Source organism: Gorilla gorilla, chromosome 20 (assembly GCF_029281585.2).
Source record: "Gorilla gorilla gorilla isolate KB3781 chromosome 20, NHGRI_mGorGor1-v2.1_pri, whole genome shotgun sequence".
Classification (NCBI taxonomy): Eukaryota; Metazoa; Chordata; class Mammalia; order Primates; family Hominidae; genus Gorilla; species Gorilla gorilla.
Window position 1 is genome coordinate 63560517 of NC_073244.2, and position 20428 is coordinate 63580944.

General features: G+C 51.4%; 1 protein-coding gene and 1 pseudogene across 4 annotated transcripts; one reads left to right on the forward strand and one right to left on the reverse strand.

Annotated features, from left to right (window-relative positions):
• Positions 1-339: 339 nt before the first annotated feature.
• On the reverse strand, positions 340-9072 carry LOC101128836 (uncharacterized). 4 transcript variants are annotated; one of them, XM_063701580.1, is made up of 6 exons: positions 7937-9072; positions 6273-6511; positions 4430-4918; positions 3630-3789; positions 3407-3477; positions 340-3327 (listed from the first exon to the last, which is right to left on the reverse strand). In XM_063701580.1, the coding sequence occupies exons 1-2, from the start codon at positions 8646-8648 to the stop codon at positions 6285-6287; spliced, it is 939 nt and encodes a 312-aa protein (XP_063557650.1). In that variant the 5' UTR covers positions 8649-9072; the 3' UTR covers positions 340-3327; positions 3407-3477; positions 3630-3789; positions 4430-4918; positions 6273-6284. The 4 variants fall into 4 exon arrangements, with proteins under 4 accessions (XP_063557650.1, XP_055226242.1, XP_063557647.1 ...); XM_055370267.2 differs by lacking the exon at positions 6273-6511; XM_063701577.1 differs by lacking the exon at positions 6273-6511 and having other exon boundaries at positions 3407-3508.
• Positions 9073-12537: 3465 nt separating this feature from the next.
• LOC115931616 (cytoplasmic tRNA 2-thiolation protein 1-like) lies at positions 12538-19191 on the forward strand (annotated as a pseudogene).
• The last annotated feature ends 1237 nt before the right edge of the window (positions 19192-20428 follow it).

Genomic DNA, 20428 nt, shown 5'->3' on the forward strand with positions numbered 1-20428 from the left:
ACATGTATTGTCTGGGCATCTTTTGTGCTGCACTGGCAGAATTGAGTAGTTTTGGCGGAGATCAAATAGCCCCCAAGCTGGAAACTGAAAATATTTACTCTCTGGCTCTTTACAGAAAATGTTTGCCAGCACATGATACACACACAAACACACACACATGCATACATATTACTATGTTCATAATCATATACCTGTGTAAGTACTCTCTCATTGATTTATAAAACTCAGATCTCTTACGTGTGTGGATGCTATTTTTTTCATTCTACAATCCATGATGGATTGTACACACGTGTATTCTATGAGGTTGACCTGCCATAATTTATTTAGCCATTCCCACAGTTTTGATTACTTATTTCCTCCCCACACACATTTTTTGCTAAAAAATGGAGAGGGAACTGTTATCAATACTTCTGAGAAGCAGACCAGCATAATCTTTTAAGTGCGCAGGCCCAGGAGCCAGGTTCCTGCATTTGATTCCTGGCTCCACTCTCTACCCTCTGCATCTGCTGAGCAAGTTATTTGGTCTCATTTATTCTGGTTTTCTCATCTACAAAAGGGAGATGATGATACTACCCTACCCCCATGCATTTGGTGTGAGAAGTGTGTGTGTTTAAACCCTTGGAACTACATGGACAGACCAAGCGCTGATGAATTTTAGCGGACCTCGTATCCCTGAGCCTGCCTGGTTCCCTTGTGCGGGGTGTGGGACTGTGGTGGGAGATTTCTGTCAGCTGGAAGTCTTTTCCAGAAGGGTGTTAGAGATGGGCACCCATGGCTTTAGTCTCCATACCCCTTCAAGGTTGATAGGGGCCCACACAGCTGGTCAGGAACCAGCACAGACCTGAGGCTGTGTCTAAAACAAGGTGACTTCACATGCAGGAGCCTGTGCTGGGCCCTGGAGAGCAAATCTGTTCTGTGTCTCACTGGCCTCTCCCTGTCCAGGGGCGTAGTATCAGTGACCATGTCCCACCTCCTGAGAAAGGTGGAAGAATCTCACCTGGGGAGCCCAGGTAAAAGGGCTGGCCGGCCGTAGACATGACTGGTGTGGGGTGGAAAGGCCGCAGAGGCCTCTCCATGGTGGTGAGGGGGGAAATAGTGTGCACCTGGGTCCTGGGAGTGGCACCCTATTCAGTTTCAGGGAGGAAGGTGGCAGGGCCCTAGGACAGGTGTGTTAAAAACTTGAGCCCACAGTGTAGATACACTGGTTCCAAAGACCCCTCAGGATGTGCCTCCCTTCTGAGATCTGGGCTTTCCCTGTTCCTAAGCATCACCTGGGGGGATCACTCTGGGGTCCTCATCTCCAGCTACATGTTCACTCCTCACGTGGCCCTCCCTAACTGTCCCCCTCAGGGCAAGCCCTTCGTCCCCACTTCCAGAAAGCTGTTCGTTTCCTGGCCATCCCACACCTCTGACCTTGTGCCACTTCCAGGGCCTGTTGTCTTTAACACCTTTGTTTCCTCCCTACCCCCCAACCCCCTCTGTCTAGAGTGCTCACCTCCCTCCCAGCCTCTGTCTCATATTATTTTTTCTTTCCTCTCGGTACCAAGCGCTGGGACAAGCCAGTCTGTAACTCAATGCCTGTGGGATAATAGACGGAGGAATCTGGAGTTTGGTTGGGTGATTAGCTTTGGAATTGATGGGTCCCAGGGAGCTATCTAAAGTTTTCAGTCACATGAGGGCATGCTCACAGATCTGTGAAAAGATCTGTTGGCTCAGAGAACTAAGAGATGAATAAATGTTAGTCCAGTGGCCTCATCATGAGATGAGGGGTCAAGAGTTTTGAGTTTCCAGAGGGAGAAGCTACTATTCTGGGCAGCTTGTATGAACTAACTCGTTTATTCCTCACAGCCATTGTAGGAAATAATCTAACCTCATAAACCCCATTTTAGAGATGAGGAAACTGAGGCTTAGAGAATTTGACGTAAACTCAAGACTGAAAATCTAGGAACAAGAAAAGCCTGGATTTGAACCAAGCTATCTAATGCCAGTGTTTTAACTCTTAACCATTGTACTACTTTACCTCCCCGTGAGCCTTTTTTTTTTTTTTTTTTTTTTTTTTTTTTGTGAGATGGAGTCTTGCTCTGTCGCCCAGGCTCTGGAGTGCAGTGGCGTGATCTCGGCTCACTGCAAGCTCCGCCTCCCGGGTTCATGCCATTCTCCTGCCTCAGCCTCCCGAGTAGCTGGGACTACAGGCGCCCACCACCACGCCTGGCTAATTTTTTGTATTTTTAGTAGAGACGAGGTTTCACCATGTTAACCAGGATGATCTTGATCTCCTGACCTCGTGATCCGCCCCCCTCGGCCTCCCAAAGTGCCCATGACCTTTTTATTGTTGGGCAGTGAAAGCCATGGTGAAATGAAGAATGTCCTACTGTCATGTGATGTGATCAGAAAACATACTGCCTGGAGTCCCCTGCCCCCACCCCCAAAACCAGTACTTGATCCATCCTTTGACTGTTGTGGGGATTAGCACAAAGGTTGGGCACAGTAGCAGTTAGGCTCATGGGCTCTGGAGCCAGCCTACCTGGATGCTACACATCCCAGCTCTGCCCCTCGCTAGTTTGGTGGCAAGCAACTTAACCTCTCTGCCTTAATTTCTCCAGCGGCACAATGGGAATAATAATAGATCTCGCCTTGTGGCTCCTTTGCAGATTACATGCGTTAATTATGTAAAGTCAAGCATTAGAATGGTGGCTGTCCACCGTGAGTACAACACAAATGCTCGTTCTTAATGATTCAACAAACATGGAATTTCATTAAATCTGAAGTAAAGGTATTTTAAGAAGTTGAATTCCGTTATCAAGTGTGAAGTCCTGATCCAGACTCACCTTGTGCACACTATTTACCACAAAGGTGGACTCCCTATTTTAAATGCATTCACTTAAAGAGACCTTTCCCTGTACTAATTAGTGTTTGTTAAGAAGGACCTTCTGGACATAGTTGAAAGAAAGAGAAAAGAAGCAGGTGTGGGGAGGAGGAGAAGGAGAAGGGAGGAAGGGAGGGAGGGGAAAGAAGATGGATGGACGGATGGAAGGAAGGAATTAGGGATGGCAGAAAGGAGACAAAATAAACTCTAATAAGAAACCAGGTGGGGTGAGTGGGAGGGCTTCCCTGTGACCTTGGCCTCAGGGGCTCTTTCTGGCTTCCAGATAAGATACCCCTCAGCTTGGCACTGGGTCTCCTGAGGCTTGGAAGTTATGTCCACAGTGAGGTTGGTGTAGAGGGGCAGCCGCTCTTTGGAGAGCAACCTGTAGCCCAGACAGTTGATGCCATCATCAGAGGATCCAGGGATCGGAGGATTGGCGGATCCGGGACAGAAGGCGAGGCCTGGAGGATGGGGAGGGGCAGCCATGTGAGCCTCAGGGAGGACCCAGAACCAACCACCCCACTTCCAACACTGATTCACCTCCAGGGCCTCTGCTTGTGGCCAGGGTCTTCCCCCTCCAGCATATGGTAGCGTCTGAAAAGCAGGTGGGGCTGGGAGAGGAGCATCCCGCTTAGTTTCACCCTTCCGGAGACACAGGAAGGCATGGAGGCCCAACACCTGTCTCTGACAGGGTCCCCATGCCACAGCCCAGCCCTCCAATCCAGGGTAGCCCATGTCCCCCTCAGCCCAGGGCGGCCCATACCTGCCTCATCACGTCAGGACCTGCAGCTCCTGCCTCCCACCTGGCAGTGATGTCATCCTCATCATCCCAACCCCACTACACGTTGGAGAAGCCATTTATCTTCAGGTAGTGAGTGGGGTGCAGGGCAAACACCCCTCCAAGGTGGCCTGGGTGGGGCAGCCTAGGGAGGCAGAAAGTCGGAAGCACAGCTTTCCTTGTAGGGGAGGGCCCCAGCCCTTTCCTGGCCAGGATCTACAAGGTCTTTTTCTAGATTGGCCCTTTTCCACTTACCCTGTGATGACCTCTCCCCTGATCCCTGTGATAGTCCCATCTTGAGCCTGGGATGTCCCCTTTTCTGACCCCAGGGTAACCCTTCCACTGACCCTTGGGATGGCCCTCACCCGACTCTTAGGGTATCCCCTCTTCTAAGTCATCTGGCCGGCCCATCTTGTGACTGTGTTGATGGCCCCTTCTCCCCAGAACCCTAGGATAGCTCCTTTCTCACCCTTAGACCTCTCCTATGTTCCCCTCCTCTGACCTCCATAACAACCTCTTGGCTTACCACTTTATTAAGCACATCTTCTGACTTTTCTATCAATAACCACCCCCACCCCCACCTGACACCCATGTCTCAGAGGAAGGTTCACCATCTATAAGGGTTTCCCCACATCCCATCACCCACTCCCTCCCTACCTCAGCCACAGGGACCAAGGGATGGACCCTTGACTTCAATCTCACTGCACAGATGGGCAGGGTGAGATGCAGGGAAAGGCAAGGCCTGGCCAGCAGTCCCCCACAGGAGGTCCCCTCCCTCCACCTACTTGTAGTTGAACTTGTTAATGGCCACAGACACATGGGCAGGGATGATGTCACAGGTGTAGAGGTTGCAGTCATCTGGGAGCAGGTTTACATCATGGAAGAAGACACAGTCCCAGTCCTCCTCCTGTATAGCCTCCCAGAACCCCACGTTGCGTAGCATGCCCTGGTTGAAGGCAGTGTTGTTTACCTGGGGTGGACACATGCTCAGAGCTGTCCTCACCATCAGGCAGCAGTGTTCCCCCACCTACCAGGCCAGTCCTTTTTCGCCTTCTCAAGTGCCATTCCCCCACCTAGAATGTCTTCTCTTTCCCACTGTGTAGTTGGAAAACCCAGACTTGGCAAGGACGATGCAATGCAAAGGTTACTCCCCTGAGAAACTTCTCTTGTATTTCCCACCTCCATCCAAGTCAAAGTCAGTAATTTCAGCATCTCAGCTTCCCTCCTCTGGCCATCTCCAATGTTCTTGAGGATTATCACTTTTGAGGGGCCATCTAAGAGAGGCAGAGGTTAGGCATGATAAGGGACCAGCTTTGTCTTTGTTTCTGCTCCTACTAGATAAAGACTGGGTCAGAAGTCCAGGAATCAACATTGGGCTTAATCTCCTCCTCCTCCCCTTCCTCCATCATCATCTTCATCATCATCATCACCATCATCACTATCATCATTATAATCAGCATTACCATCATTATCACCATTACTGCCTTCATCATCTTCAACACTGTCAGCACAAACACCTCACCTCCACCATCATCCTCATCACCACCATCACCATTATTTTACTCATCATCACCACCTTCATTACCATCACTATCATCATCACCAACATCATCACCACCACCACCACCTTCAGTATCACCATCAACATCACCACCATCATCACATCAGCAGCAGCAGCACCATCATTTATCAGAATCATCATCACCACCATTCATAATCACCATAATTGCAATCACTTACTGAGCCCCTACTATATGCTAGGCATTGGCCTAACTGCCTTACGTTGGTTAATATGAGGCACTACATTAGGTATGAATCTTTCCCATAATGCAACAATGGAGGTGCTATTATCATCTCTATCGTGAATGAAAACTGTGGCACAGAGCATAAGCTCCCCAAATTCATACAGTTATACTGAATAACAGCATGCTGAATGAGTGAATGAATCAATGATTCCACACTCAGACAACACAGCTACTAATAGGCAAGGCCAGGATTTAAACAATCCCGTAACCCAGTGCTTTAATTTGCCCCTTAGGTTTACCGTCCAATCTGGTCAGCACTGGTCTCAAGGAACCTCACACTCAGCAGGTCTGAGCCTTTGCCTCAGACAGCCTTTTAAGCTGATCCCAGACTTGGCAAGTCTAGATCAAACCTACAGCCCTTGGCTCCAACGTCCTCCAATTCAAGTTCTTCTTGACTCACAAACTCAGCCCCCCGGATACTCTCTAACCCAGACCACTATCACCTTAGAGAGTGCCAACTTCAGGCCAGGTGTGGTGGCGCATGCCTGTAATCCCAACATTTTGGGAGGCTGAGGCAGGCAGATCATGAGGTCAGGAGTTCAAGACCAGCCTGGCCAATATGGTGAAATCCTGTCTACTAAAAATACAAAAATTAGCCAGGCGTGGTGGTGTGTGCCTGTAGCCCCAGCTACTCGGGAGGCTGAGGCAGAAGAACTGCTTGAAACCGGGAGGCAGAGGTTGCAGTGAGCCGAGACACTGCACTCCAGCCTAGGCGACAGAGCTAGACTCCATCTCGATAAAAAAAAAAAAAGTGCCAACTTCAGCCCTGCCATGCTGGGACCCTTCTGCCCTCTTACCTCTGCCCCTCCCATTCTTGCCTCACCTGGTTCACCACCTAGATGATGGCGTAGTGCAGTTGCTGGCACTGCAGGAAGGGGTGCAGATGGAAGAGCAGGTACTTCAGGTGCTGGTTTTGCCCACAGTAGGGCACCACTACCACTGTGTGGTGCTGTACCCAGCAGTCAGGTGGCTGGTATTGGCCTCCCAGCTTCACCAGTGGGTTCTTCTCTACCACCTTCTCCATTGTCAGGTTCTCTGGGATGATCACCTTCAGGAGGCCATCTGAAGGGGCAGAGGCCTGGAGTGGTCAGGGACCTCCTACCCCACAACTCAGTTGTACTGGGTTGAATATTGTTCCCCCATATTCATGTCTACGTTAGAATGTGGCCTTATATTCGGAAATAGGATCTTTGCAGATGTAATTTGTTAAGATGCAGTCATACTGGATTAGAGTGGGCCCAAAATTCAGTGGCTGGGGTCCTTACAAGAAGGCCATGAGAAGACCCCCAGAGAGAAGATGACCATGGAGGTAGAGATTAGAGTAATATGCCTACAAACCAAAAGATGACAAGGATTGCCAGCAACAACTAGAAGCCAGGAGAGAGGTATAGTTTCCTCCCTCAGAGCCTCCAGAAGGAATCAACCCTTGCCAACACCTTGATTTGGGGATTCTGGCCTTCAGAAATGTGACAGAATCTCTGTTGTTTGAAGTCACCCAGGTTGTGATAAGTTTTTTATGGCTGCCCTAGGAAACTATTAATAACATGCCAGTGCAGAGGGCTCTGGGCTGCCCATGTAGACTCAGGAATGCCCAGCCCTCCTGGCTTTCCCTCCACCTCTCAATGCCTCCTTCTCTCATTCTTACCTCATCTCCCCCCTGATTAAATATGATCATCTGGGCCTCGTCCTGGTTCCCATGTTTCTCACTCTTCTCTCAGCAAGTTCATCACCTCCTGTTACTTTCCTCCCTAGGGACTCCAGTCCTGCATCTGCCTTCTGAGCGCCAACCCCAAACTGCCTCCCAGCTGTCTCTTCCTGGATGGTTCGCAGGCTGTCCACTCTCACTGCATCTCAGACCATCTTCCTTCTTGGAAGGCAGTATCTCTCAATTCCCTCTTCCACTGAGGACCCCCATCCATGCTTATTCCCTTCATGCCCGATTGGATTTATTCTAAACACGGCCATAACGATATCTCTTATCCAGCATGCCCTTCTGAGACTGTGGGTGGAAACTGCACGGGGCACAGCGTCTGGCACAAGCTAACGGCTTAATTGCTGTTGTTTCCCCATGTTCTGGCTTGCAGCACTTGTAACCTCTGGGCTCCTGCAGCCCTTAACATCTGATACCTTCACATTAAGATTTATCATCCTTATCTCTGGACCAGGCTGAATACACCTGTGTCCCGGTGCATCTGGCCAGCGGATCAGAGGGCCTAGCACACAGATTAACAAATGAATGAGTTCCAGTTACCAAAGTTCAATCCTTGAGGTGGACAGAAGACGCCCAAGGCGTGTCTCCCATCACCCTTCACTCTCAATGCTCCTTATCAAGGGCCTCACGGGAATAGTGATAAGATCTCAGAATATACAGGAGGGAGCAGTTTCGGGAAGGGGGGCATTGGAAGGAAGTGGAGGGCTTGGATCTGGGGAGCAAGCGGGGAGAGTGCTCCGTTCCTTGGTTTTGGGATCTTGCCTTACGGGTCTCACCTGCCCTCCATCCTGGCTTCCACCTGGCAGGGTGTGTTTGTGTCAGAAAGACGATTGTGCGTAACTGTTCACCGCGTCCACGTCCCGAGAGTTGCGCACGCGTGGAGATCTGCAAAACGCTCCCTTTCAGCTCCGCCCATGCACAGAGACCCCACCCCGCAAGTCCTTGCCCTTCGGCCTGGGCAGGCGTCCACTCCCATGGCTGCAGGGCGCGCCGAAGAGCCCACTCTGCATCCCCGAGACGCGGCCCAATCCTAGGAATGTGCTTAGCGCAGGTGCTATCTTCCCTTTTCACATTCCCAATCCCTTTCTTCGCCCCCTCAAACTCTTGCCATACTCCCACAACAGCAGAAAATCTGAAAAAAAAAAGTCCATCCCATCTTTGCACTGACAGCAGTGCACAGCAGCTGGCAGAGAATTCTGGCACGGCTATTGTGCTTGCGCAGGCGCAGACGGGAAGCGGGCCGGACCGGCCTAGCACACTCTGGGAGGCGTGCGCAGAATGCGCAGCGCTGACGCGAGGATGTCTGGGAAATGTAGGCCCAGTTTGTCCGAGAGCCGCAAGTGTTTCAGGACGAAGCAACGCAGGGGCACCTGGGAGTCGTAGGCGGATGGGCCCAAAGCCTTCCGGGAGTCGTAGTCCTTCCGCCCGCTCCTCGTTTCCTTGGAGGTTGGCCCTTCCAGCTCCAGTTCTGCCCAGGTGAGCGCCCATCCCGCGGCCGGCCGGTCCTGGCCCTTTGTCGCGATGACGTGGCGGAGTTGAGGGTCTGTATTTCTCTCCCCGGCGTTCTGGTAGGCGTCCCTGGAAAGATGGCACCCTTTTCCGTGATCTCTCAATCCCTCTCTCCGGGTGGGAGTGCTCGAAGCAGCTGTTGTACCTGCTGACCCGCTTTGGATTCTGCGGCCCAGCCTGACACCTTCTCGCTCTCGCCCTTCAACCTGGGTGCAGTGCGAGCGCACCCTCCTCTGTCCTGGTTACAACACAGAGTGGTCAGGGCTGGCCCAGGGGGTGCTCAGGAGGCTGTGGGAATCCAGAGGAGGTGCTAGACCCAGCCCAGGATTCAGGAAAGACCTTACAGAGCAAAGGACCTCAAATCTACCACATCCAAACGAAATCCCAGATTGCCTGTCCTAAACCTGCTCCTCTCACAGTCTTTCTGCCTCCTCCCCACTAACTGTCCATCCAAGTGCTCAAGCCAAAATCTTGGAATGGTCGCCAGTGTTCTGTTTCTCTCATCCGCTTCCCTCCCGCAATCAAATCTTGTGTGAATCTCATCGTCTCTATCTCCAGAAGAGGCCCAGAATCTAACCACTTCTCTCCACTTCCACTGTCTCCATTCTGCTCCGAGCTACCGTTACTCCTCACCTGCATCACTGCAGGGGCCTCCTCACTGTTCTGTTTCTTCCCTTGCCACACTCCACCCTCTATTCAGGCACAGTGCCAGGAAGGAAGCCTGTGGAAATATAAATCAGATCCTGTCACCAGTCACTACCCTGCCCCCCAGCTTGAAATCATCCAGTGGTTCCCATCTCAGAATAAAATCCAAGCTCCTTATCCTGCCAACCTCTAAGCTTCTGGTCCTTTCTGGTCGTCCTCAGTCACAACACACTTTCCAATGGGCTGAACACAGCCAGGCCCTGCCCTTCATGTCCTTTGCATTTGCTATTAACTCAATTTGGAGCATTCTTCCCACCCTGACCCAATATCTGTCTCCTCATTTTGTTGGCCTCAGCTCAAAGGCCTCCAGCCACCCTAAAGAACCCCCTCCCTGTTCCCCCCCAGTCATACCACCAAAGATAATTCCCTCATATTACTCCTCATATTTGGAAAGCATCTTAGTCATTTACTTCCTTATCCAAGGCCTGGTTCCTCCATTAGAACATCAGTGCCCTGGCAGCTGCAACCTTTCCTATCTTGCTCACTGCTGTGTCCCAGTACCTAGAGCTGGGTACATAGGCGGCACTCAGTGGGTATTTGTTAAATGAATGAAAGTTTGAGCTGAGACTTGAAGGTAAGAGTTAGGTCTACCACAGTGTTTAGGGAAGTGTCCTGGGCAATGAGATCAGCCTGGCCAAAGATGCAAGGGGTTGAAAAACCAATGGGAAGTTCATCTGGCTGAGGTGAGTAGGTAACTAAAACAGGGATGCAACTGGATCTGATAAGGACCTCAGGAAGTGAACCCCAGTACTAGGTGACTGTAGATTCAGAGGTTGAAAAAGCTGAGTTGTCTTCCATAGAGAAACTGGGTGAAAGGTGGTGTTGCTTCCGGGAGACGGGGAGCTTGGTTAGGTAAGTTTCTGCCTTGGGGTGTGAGAGCTGGTCAGTTGGGCACTGAGATATGAGAGGCCTAGATGGGATCTTCCGTGGGGCATCTGGAGGGCCAGGCTGGTGGACATTGCGATTCAGAGTCACCCACAAACAGAATGAGAAGAGGGGTGATGGGCAGGATCTGAGGACTGTGAAGAGGCCTCCCCAGAAGATATTAAGCAGGAGGCAAAAAACAAGAACAAAGAGGGAGGACTGAATCAAAAGCTGTGGGAGAAAGTATTTCAAAGGGGACTTTGCTCCGCTGTGACAGATGTACCTGACATCACCGCAGTTGAGTCCTGAGGGCTGCTTGATGGCTCAGTGACAGGGAAGAGTGCTTTGGGCAAAGAGAAGAGCCAGTGAAAACAACTAGAGACAAGAGTGTTCCTGGGGGTACTCAAGAGTAGACACCAGTGAGCAAGAAGGAGAGTGGAAGGAGATGAGGACAGAGAAACAAGGAACCAGAGCCTGTAGGGCCTTGTCGGCCATTAGCAGTTACATTTTGTTTTTTGTTTTTTTGAGACGGAGTCTCGCTCTGTCACCCAGGCTGGAGTGCAATGGCACGATCTCGGCTCACTGCAACCTCCGCCTCCCAGGTTCAAGCAATTCTCTGCCTCAGCCTCCCAAGTAGCTGGGATTACAGGTGCCTGCCACCATGCCCAGCTAATTTTTTTGTATTTTTAGTAGAGACAGGGTTTCACCATCTTGGCCAGACTGGTCTTGAACTCCTGACCTTGTGATCCACCCGCCTTGGCTTCCCAAAGTGCTGGGATTACAGGCGTGAGCCACTGTGCCCAGCCAGTAGTTACTAAAGTGAGACGAGATCCAGGCAGGATCCCACTGGCTGTTATATGAAGGAGTGTGTGTGGAGGAGGCAAGGCAGGGAGCATGGAGACCTGTGAGGAGCCCCCTGCAGCCATCTAGGAGAGAGGCAGACCTGACTAGGGTGCTGCCATGGAGATGGTCAGAAGTGTTTGGCTGTTTTGAAGCTAAAGTCAAACAATATGTGTGACTTTTCATTTGAGCACCTGGAGTTTGAAAGGGTCCGGACTTAGCATTGCAATTTGTCTCCACCCACTGGGAGAGTGACAACTGTAGTGATTGAAAGAGCAGTCCAGGGTCCTGGACCCCAGAGCTTCTGGCCTGAGCAGCTGGAAGGGATGGAGCTGCCCTGTACTCCAGGAGAAGCCCGTTAGGTTAGAGGAATCAGGAATTTGGCTTTTGAGATGCCTATTAGACATCTGAGTGGCACTGGTCTTTACTTGCATGGAAGTTAGAGACGGTAAATACACAGTCATATGAAATAATTCCACACATTGTGGTAAATCCTAGAAGCAGCGTGACCTGCTCTGAATGGCAAGGATGTGACGGCAGTAGTGCAGGCTGGAGGTGGTGGTGGCTTGAGGAGGGGGACTGAGCCTGGGGAGTTTTTATGGGTTCACCAGACAAGTGGGACGAAGGAGGTTCGATGGGACAGTTAGAGTCTTGGCTGGGTGGGGAGGGATGAGGTAGGAAAGAGAACAGTTGGGGGCCAAGGATGAGCCAACCCCATCACTGACCCCTCCCCTCCCAACCTCTCCGTGTCTTTCTGGGGCCACAGAAGCTTAGGTGGATTCTGATACCAGAGCAGGGTTAAGTTCAGAACTGGAGGCCCACACACCCTTACCTCAAAAATAGGTGCAACCCCTGCTAGTCTCCTTAGAGGTGTGATCTAGCCTGCCTGTGTGTGTCCTTGTAAGACACAATCAGGACCCATTCCTGGAGACAGTATGCCCACCCCCACCCCTGAAAGTGAAATCCAATTGGTCTTTTCTGTATAGCCCCCTTCCCTTGAACAGAGCATGGCCTCCCTCTGTCCTTAAGAGTCTCTGACCCCTCCCCTCCCAATCTCTCTGAATAGTCAGTAATATCTACCTTCTGATCAGGGCTGTAACATGGGTGGCCTCCTGGAAGTTGTTACAACTGGTCCTTAATAGACGCCCTCACCCCTTTGGACAGGACACGATCTAATTCTGGGTATAACCTGCTTGTTGCTCCCTCTTTTTCCCCCTGAAATCAGCTTAAGTTCCTTCTCTTCCTGGTGCACAATGGGTGCAGTCCAGGAAGCCTTCCTGGAGGCAGTGGCCTTCTTACACCAGAACCCATTTATAACGCACGTATATAAGAGCAGCCTGCCCACAGCTGCCCCTGGTCTATTCCAGGCAGGGGCACTATCTAGGGAACTCCTCAAAGGCAATGAAACATGTGTAACCCGCCTCCTCTCCCAGTCTAGGAGAAGCTGTCCCTTCTTGCAATGCCCGCCCTGTCATGTGCCTCCTGCCATGTGGCATGCGCCTCCCTCCGCCGTCCATGCTCGGGCCAAGCGCTGTGCGGTTCCTGCTTCTGCACGCCTTGGAGGCGGAGGTGCAGCACACGGTGCTTGTGGGCTACCTGCTGCCGCCAGGCGCGGTGGTGGCCCTGGGCGCCTCGGGCGGCAAGGACTCCACGGTGCTGGCGCATGTGCTGCGCACGCTGGCACCGGGCCTGGGCATCTTACGGCAGCTCATGGCTGCAGACAAGGGCATCGGGCATGGCTTAGCGGGGGGATCCCAGTAAGGAGCTGGGGAAATACGCATGTGCCTATTTAGGGCCGGAGCCTACTGAAGGCTCATGTGGGTAGTACGTGTGGCTCCCTAGGATGGAGTAAGGCAGGTTTTTCAAGCCTCTGGGTCTCTGACATCATCTTAGTGAGAGATGAAGCTGGCTGGGCTTCTGGGTCAGGTGGGCACTTGGAGAACTTTTCCGTCCAGCTAAAGGATTGTAAACACACCAATCAGTGCTCTGTGTCTAGCTAAAGGTTTGTAAACGCACCAATCAGCACTCTATAAAACCAGACCAATCAGCACTCTGTAAAACCAGACCAATCAGCACTCTGTAAAATGGACCAATCAGCGCTCTGTAAAATGAACCAATCAGCACTCTGTAAAATGGACCAATCAGCAGAATGTGGGTGGGGCCAAATAAGGGAATAAAAGCTAGCCACGGAGCCTGCTGCGGCAACTGATTTGGGTCCGCTTCCGTGCTGAGGAGGGTTTGTGCTTTTGCTCTTCACAATAAATCTTGCCGCAGGTTGCTCTTTGGGTCTGCACTACGTTTATGAGCTGTAACACTGCGAAGGTCTGCGGCTTCACTCCTGAAGTCAGCGAGACCAAGCTCCCACTGGAAGGAACCAATTCTGGACACGTTGGTACACACATTGGCAGGTAGAGGGGCTACCTTGTAGGAGCTAAGGCTGGATGGAGTACTCTGCTATTATTATTATTATTAGTAGTATTTTGAGCTGGAGTCTCACTATGTCACCTAGGATGGAGTGCAGTGGTGCAGTCTAGGCTCACTGCAACCTCCGTGTGCCAGGTTCAAGCGATTCTCCTACCTCAGTCACCTGAGTAGCTGGGCTTACAGGCGCCTGCCACCACACCTGGGTAATTTTTCTATTTTTAGTAGAGGGAAATGACTTTGTTTGTATCTCCTTTCACAAAGAGAGATGTGAAGAGGTGTCTCTCATCGAAAGTCACACAGTCTGAAACGCTGTGTCTCTTAACTCCTTTTCTTTATAGGTTTCTCTCTGACAGCTCTTATTTTCTCTCAATGATTACTTCAATAGGTAATCATCGTCCATTGACTAAATACCAGATACAAGCTGTGTAGCCTAGAGCAAATTACTTAACCTCCGTTTCATCTTTTGTAAAATGGGGATGTTAATAATATCTGGGTCCTTGAGTTGGGAATTAGATGAGTTATATATAAAGCACTTAGACTAGAGGCTGAGAAACAGTAAACGTGATGTAAATGTTTGCTGTTATGACGATCCACAAGAGCACAAGACAGTCTCTACTCCTGCCTGATTCTCACGAATGTAATTATAACCTGACGAGTGCTACTACGGAAAATTAACACAGAATGTGTGAATTTATATCAGGGGGTCCTAGTGACGGGGAAAAGGTGGGGATTGAGGAAACGTTTCCTGAGTGAACTGAGACCCGAAGGCTCATGAATAACCAGGTGAAGGATGAGTTGGAGTTTGGGCGGGGGGTGTTCTGAGCTGAGGTCACAGAGAGGCAAAGGCCTTGAGGAGGGGAAATATGACCAACTTGAGAAGCCCTAAGAAGAACAGCATTTTAATATACAGACTCAAGTATAAGATGACAAGATGCAGAAAACGTAGTTTCCATTTAAATTGTATGGCGACTGGTGTGTATGTATTCGTTAACTTTCTTTCTGGCCTTTGTAAATCGCGTGATCTGCATTCCCAGAGGCACTTGTGTCTACAGCTCTCTTGAGAATCCCCATTAGATGGCCCTTTTTTCTCCTGTGTAGTCTGAAATACAGTTTTAACTGAGGCTGAAATGGTGTTTGCAGCTTAAAGCACTTTTACCCGCTATGTGGAAAGAGAGCTAGCGAAGGGCCTGGTATACAGTAGGTGGATGGCAAATGAAGGCTCCCCCAAGGAGCTTGTTTGTGTTCCCTTAAGGTTTTCTGTCCACCTCCAGTCTCCTCCTGGTTGCTCCATGGTGCCCGGGAGTCTCCATGGTCCGGTTTCCCCATCAGTATCTGTTCCCCCTCCCCCTGCCCCTCTCTGTCTTGGGTCCTGGCGGCCCCGCTGTGCCCTGGGTCTCCCCTCCCCGTCTCTCTCTGGGTCCTGGTTACCCACGGTGTCCCAGGGGTCTCCATGGCTCTGTCTCCCCCTCCCTGTCTCTGGATCCTGGCTGTTGCACATTGTTCGGAGGTCTCCATGGCTCGCTCTCCCCGTCGCCGTCTCTCTCTCTGGGACCTGGCGGCCCCACTGTACCCTGGGTCTCCGTGGGTCTCCCCTCCCAGTCTCTCTCTGGGTGCTGGTGGACCCTTGGTTCCTCGAGGGCCTCCCTGGCCAGCAGCGCCCTCCGCGCCGCACCTCACCCTCTCCCGTCTCTCCCCACCAGGTCACAACGCCGACGACATGGTGGAGACTGTGCTCATGAACTTCCTGCGGGGCGGCTGGCCCGGGGCGGGGGCTTGGGCTCTCCGGGTTAGGGGGGCGCCCTTCCGCGCTGCCGCCCGCTGCAGTTAGCCTCGCAGAAGGAGGTGGTGCCGTACGGGCACTTCCGCAGCCTCGACTACTTCTCAGAAGAGAGGAGCGCCCGGGACCTGCTCAAGCGCCTGGAGGCGCCGCGGCCGTCGGCGGTGCTGGACCTCGTGCACTCAGCCGAGCTCGTGGCGCTGGCCTCGGCCGCGCGGGCCCCGCGCCCCGGCGCCTGCCCCCGCTGTGGGGCGCTGGCCAGCCGCGCGCTCTGCCAGGCCTGCGCCCTCCTGGACGGCCTGAACAGCGGTCGGCCCCGCCTGGCCATCGGCAAGGGCCGCCGGGGGCTGGACGAGGAGGCGACGCCGCGGACGCCCGGGGATCCGGCCCAGGCCCCCACCTCCGAGACCGTCCCCACGTTCTAGCGACTCCGGGCCTCCCGCCGGGATCCGACGCCCCCGGGTGAGGTCTGCCTGTAAATGACACTGTGAATAAACCCATTACCTTACCTGGCCTTCCATGTGAGCTGGGAGGGGGATGGGGGCCCAGTGACCTGAAACCCTAAAACTGGGACCCCAGACTTCGGGGTCTCAGGGAGGAAGGGTCTCAAGCTGGCCTTCTGGCTCTGAGGGAGGAGAGGGCTGGGGGCAGGTCTGAGAGAGGAGAGGACCAGGACTAGGGCTAGAGGAAGTGGGGCTGGGGACCCCAGGCATCTGTGGCTGAGGAAGGAGGACCTGGGGTCGTGGACTCCTGGGTCTCAGGGAGGAGGGGGCTGAACACCTTGTGATTCCTGAGCGAGTGGGGGTTGGTTGGGGACCTCCTGCCCAGTGTCTCTGCTGGTTCTGGGTGCGCTCAGCATGGTCCTGACCCTCCTTGAACACCAGATTCCTGGTGTTTCCTGTTTGCCCGCAGTGGGGTAAGCGGAGTGACGTTACTTGATGGACACACGCCATTCACAGCCCCCGTCACGATGCCTCCCTTCCAGCGCTTCGTGTGCAGCGCGTGCTGCACCCTCATTTCGTCTCCTCCACGGCCTCACTGGCTGTAGTCTGAGCCGCAGTAACTGACCTGGGGGCTCCCACCAGGTTGGCCTGGCTCCAGAGCTGTCAGAGATTTTGGGATTGCCTTTCCCCCATGCTATCCTGTCCTCATCCATCACCACCTGAATCTCCCTTGCCGTCTCTTATCATAGGTAAGGAGGGGCTGGTGGGCTTTGCAGACCTCTCAAGCTCTGAAGGCAGAGCTGCGCGAGCCTGAATCGCCGCTTAACTTTTCTGACCTTCCATTTCCGCCTCTGAAAATAGAAGCAACCCTCCCTCTCCACTCCCCCGACATCAGGGTACTCTTGGGAGGATTCAGTAACTTGGTTGTTCATATTAAGGTTTGGCCACCAGGGAGCTTTTAGTTTCAGGATTGCTGCTCAGCTGGTCCTGAAAGGAGTGAGGCCCAGACACTTCCTGCCTAACCTGTGGGAGATTTGGTGTTCTCAGTCCCACCTCCGAGCTTTGCTGTCTTGCCTCCCTAGTCAGGAATGCCTTCCCTTTCCCATCTGCCTGCTCAAACCCTCCAGGGTCCTTACAGAAAGAGGACCTTCCTGATTCTCCCCTCCCACCTAGTCCAGGGCGTAGGGATCTCCCAAACCCCACCCCATAGGTCCCCCACCCATAGGTCCTGTCCTGACTCTGTGGCCTTCCAACCGTTTTGGGTTATGCTCTCCCTAATTAGACTGATCATTAAGGGCAAAGACCAGACCTCTCTCCCCATCGGACAATACAGCATTATTCATCCGAGAAACACTTATTGAGCACCTAATGTGTGCAGGGGCTGTTCTAGGCACCGGTGAGAGAAAAAGGACAGAATCTTTCATGGAACTTAGGGCCTTGTGGGAAAGACACCTATATAATGTCAGATAATTAGTGCTGTAGATAAGAAATAACATAAAGGGAAAAGGTGTAAAGAGGTGTTATTTTAGTTTGAAAGGCCAGGGCCTCTTTGAGAAGGTGACTTTGGGGCAGAGATCAAACAAAGCAAGCGAGGTTTCTAGCCATGATAGAGAAGCTAATGTCAGAACAACACTTCCACACTAAGACTGAGACCAAATGGAAAAACAGGACACACATACACACAAAAAAACAATCTGATGACATTGGAGAGCTACCAAGTTGGCCAGGATCCCAGAGAAAAGGGAAGCTCATTCTCCTGGAGGGGCCAAAAGGCTAAGGAAGCAAGCAGAAAGCAGAGGATAAGAAGATGGGAACCTGAGTTGAGCTTTCAGCAGTGTGATGGCTGGGCCTGGAGATAGAATCATGGTGGCCAGGTGCAGTGACTCATGCCTATAATCCCAGCACTTTGGGGTGCCAACGTGAGAGGATCTCTTGAGCTCAGGAGTTTGAGGCCAGCCTGGGCAACATACAGAGACCCTGTCTCTACAAAAAAAAAAAATTAATAAAATTAAATAAATACAAATAGATCATGGAGCCTGGTGCTACCAAGGTAGACAGGACTTGAGGGTCCAAAACCCTGGAAGGAAGGGAAGATCACCGAGGTGAGCCCAACATGTTTAAACTCTCCTCTCAGCAGTCTGATGGAACTGGGTTAGCCAAATTTGATGTTCCGGGTCTGATAAGGAGAGGCCCAGTAAACACCCCAAACCTTCCATTAGAACTCAAGAAGGGTTACAGATTAAAAGTAAGGGTCGGCCGGGCGCAGTGGCTCACACCTGTAATCCCAGCACTTTGGGAGGCCAAGGTGGGCGGATCACGCGGTCAGGAGATCGAGACCATCCTGGCTAACACAGTGAAACCCGGTCTCTACTAAAAATACAAAAAATTAGCCGGGCGTGGTGGCGGGCGCCTGTAGTCCTAGCTACTCAGGAGGCTGAGGCAGGAGAATGGCGTGAACTCAGGAGGTGGAGCTTGCAGTGAGCTGAGACTGCACCACTGCACTCCAGCCTGGGCAACAGAGTAAGACTCCGTCCCCCCCCTCCAAAAAAAATATGGGTCAACTGGGAGTAGACCTGCCCACAAAAAGACCAAAACCCATCTTCAAACTCACTCAGCCTGGGGCTGGCTTAAGGGGTCTGTCCCTATTCCACTTGCCAGAAAGCAAAAATAGGGTAGCCCTAGCCACATGAGCCGATTTGTCTTTAAATTAATTAAAATAAAATTAAGGATTAAGTCCTCAGTTACCCTAAATACCTTTCAAGTGCTCCTTACCACCATATTGAACAATGCAGACACAATGCCTCCATCGTCATGGAAGTTCCATCGCACAGTGCTGTTCTAGACTACTAGAATCCAGAGGAGGAAAATTTCAGTCAGAGCTCAAAAAATCTCTGCAGTTTTTCAAACAAAATACTAGAAATTCAACTAAAAATTAAAAAGTTTACAAGCATGCCAGGAGATATGACAAAATTGTTGAATACCAAGAGGCTGGGCATCAAGCACAGATGTATTTACAGGTGTTCTAGATATGAGTTTTAGGTATGGGCTTTAATTGTCATCACGTAAAAACAGATGCTAAAATGGAGAGTTTCACCATTGTATTGGATTACATTTTTAAAAGAACCATTAAAACTGTGAATGTGATGAATAATAATAACCAGACAGAATGGAGTAACTGGTACCAGACTTACCCTCCTGCTGTAAACAACTATAAAATAGCATAATGTATTAGGCCGTTTTCCCTGCTTTGCTCCACATGCAGGCCGTCTTCCCAATTGCCAGCTCTGGGGATAACCAACACCAGCCTCAAATCTACCACCACCTGCTTGGCTGTGTGCTTACAGAGGCAGTAGCTACGCAGGCAACAGTTTTCCATAGAACTTTCTGAGATCCCCCTTTGGGGGTCCCATGGTAACAATGGGCATACTTGGATTTTCATATATCCCTGCAAGCTCTATCTTGCCTACCCACACCTGTTCTTCAATGGAACTGCTTAATGATGCTCTCATGATCATCCTGCCTTCTCCAAAGCATCACTTTCCAGCTCTACCACATTTGCATTAAGTTCTAGGTCCTCTAGTGAGCGCTTTATTCTCATAAAACTCTTGGTTGCTGTTTCCCTGGCCACATTCTTGGCTGGTGGAGTGATGAAAACCTGTGGAGATAATTTTAAGCTCTGGGTCACATTATCCTTCTTCAGGGCATATTTACTGTTGCTTGTGGCAAGCCGACCACTTCAATTTGATCAGATATTGAGGAAATTTGGTCTGGCTTTAATCCTTATGAGGTATCATCTAGTTCCAACTCATTCTTACTCTACAAGGTCCCAACCACAGCACTACAGTGTTTACCATGGCCCTTCTTCCTTGGCAAGCCCTCAGCCATAACTTTTATCATTCTATCCCCATGAGATTCAAATGTTCTACTTAGCTTTTCAGTCTATGCTTGGAATCAGCAACCTGTTTCATCCAAAGGATTGGGTTGTGGAAGGCATGAAGGACCCTGAGCTGAAAGCAGAGGACCCAGCTCAGGGGCTGATCCACAGGCCACTCCTGGTACCATACCCTCCTCTGTGCCCCAGGTCCTCCCTCTCCCCGCAAGTGCTGACCCAGACACCTGACATTCACATCCTAGGTATCCTGGAATCTGGGTGCAATGGGGCTCTGACTTCCCCATGTCAGAGCCTGCTGAGGATATAGGACACCCAAGAACTGTTACTGGGAATGGGTCACCCTGAGACACACCTCCTTCCACCCCCACACACACTTATTGTGGTTGTGATGATCAGAAGAGCTTGCACCTTGCACTTTTCTCACTCCAGGATCCCCAGATGGACCCAGATCCAGTTCGTGGCTATTGGTTCTGGAAAGGGGCCATCCTCACCTGGATCCTCCAGTACCAAACATAACAGAGTCTAAAATGTGAAAGAAGAAGGCAATGGCAAATCTACCTTCTCTGAGGCCTCCAAACTCGCAACTGGCCCTCAAGGATGAGAGGTGCTCAGATGTGGGACACAGGAACACCTAAGCTCTCTGTAAGTAGAGTAGTACTCTACCTTTCACATTTACAGGTTATGTTGTCTATTTGTGACAATATCTCACAAAAAGTCTTCTCCTCATGAGGGAAAAATGTCATGCTCCCCTCCTTCTTGGCATCTCTGTTGCTCAGTGAAGATCCCCAAGGAGGTGGAATCAGCCTACGGTTCT

Excerpts from the sequence above, each read along its gene's own strand:
- LOC101128836 (XM_055370267.2), bottom strand. The coding sequence starts at position 8,648 with ATGGGCGCTCACCTGGGCAGAACTGGAGCTGGAAGGGCCAACCTCCAA. Across the intron at positions 4,919-7,936 it reads GAAGCCAGGATGGAGGGCAG|ATGGCCCCTCAAAAGTGATA; the intron begins GTGAGACCCGTA and ends TGCCTCTCTTAG.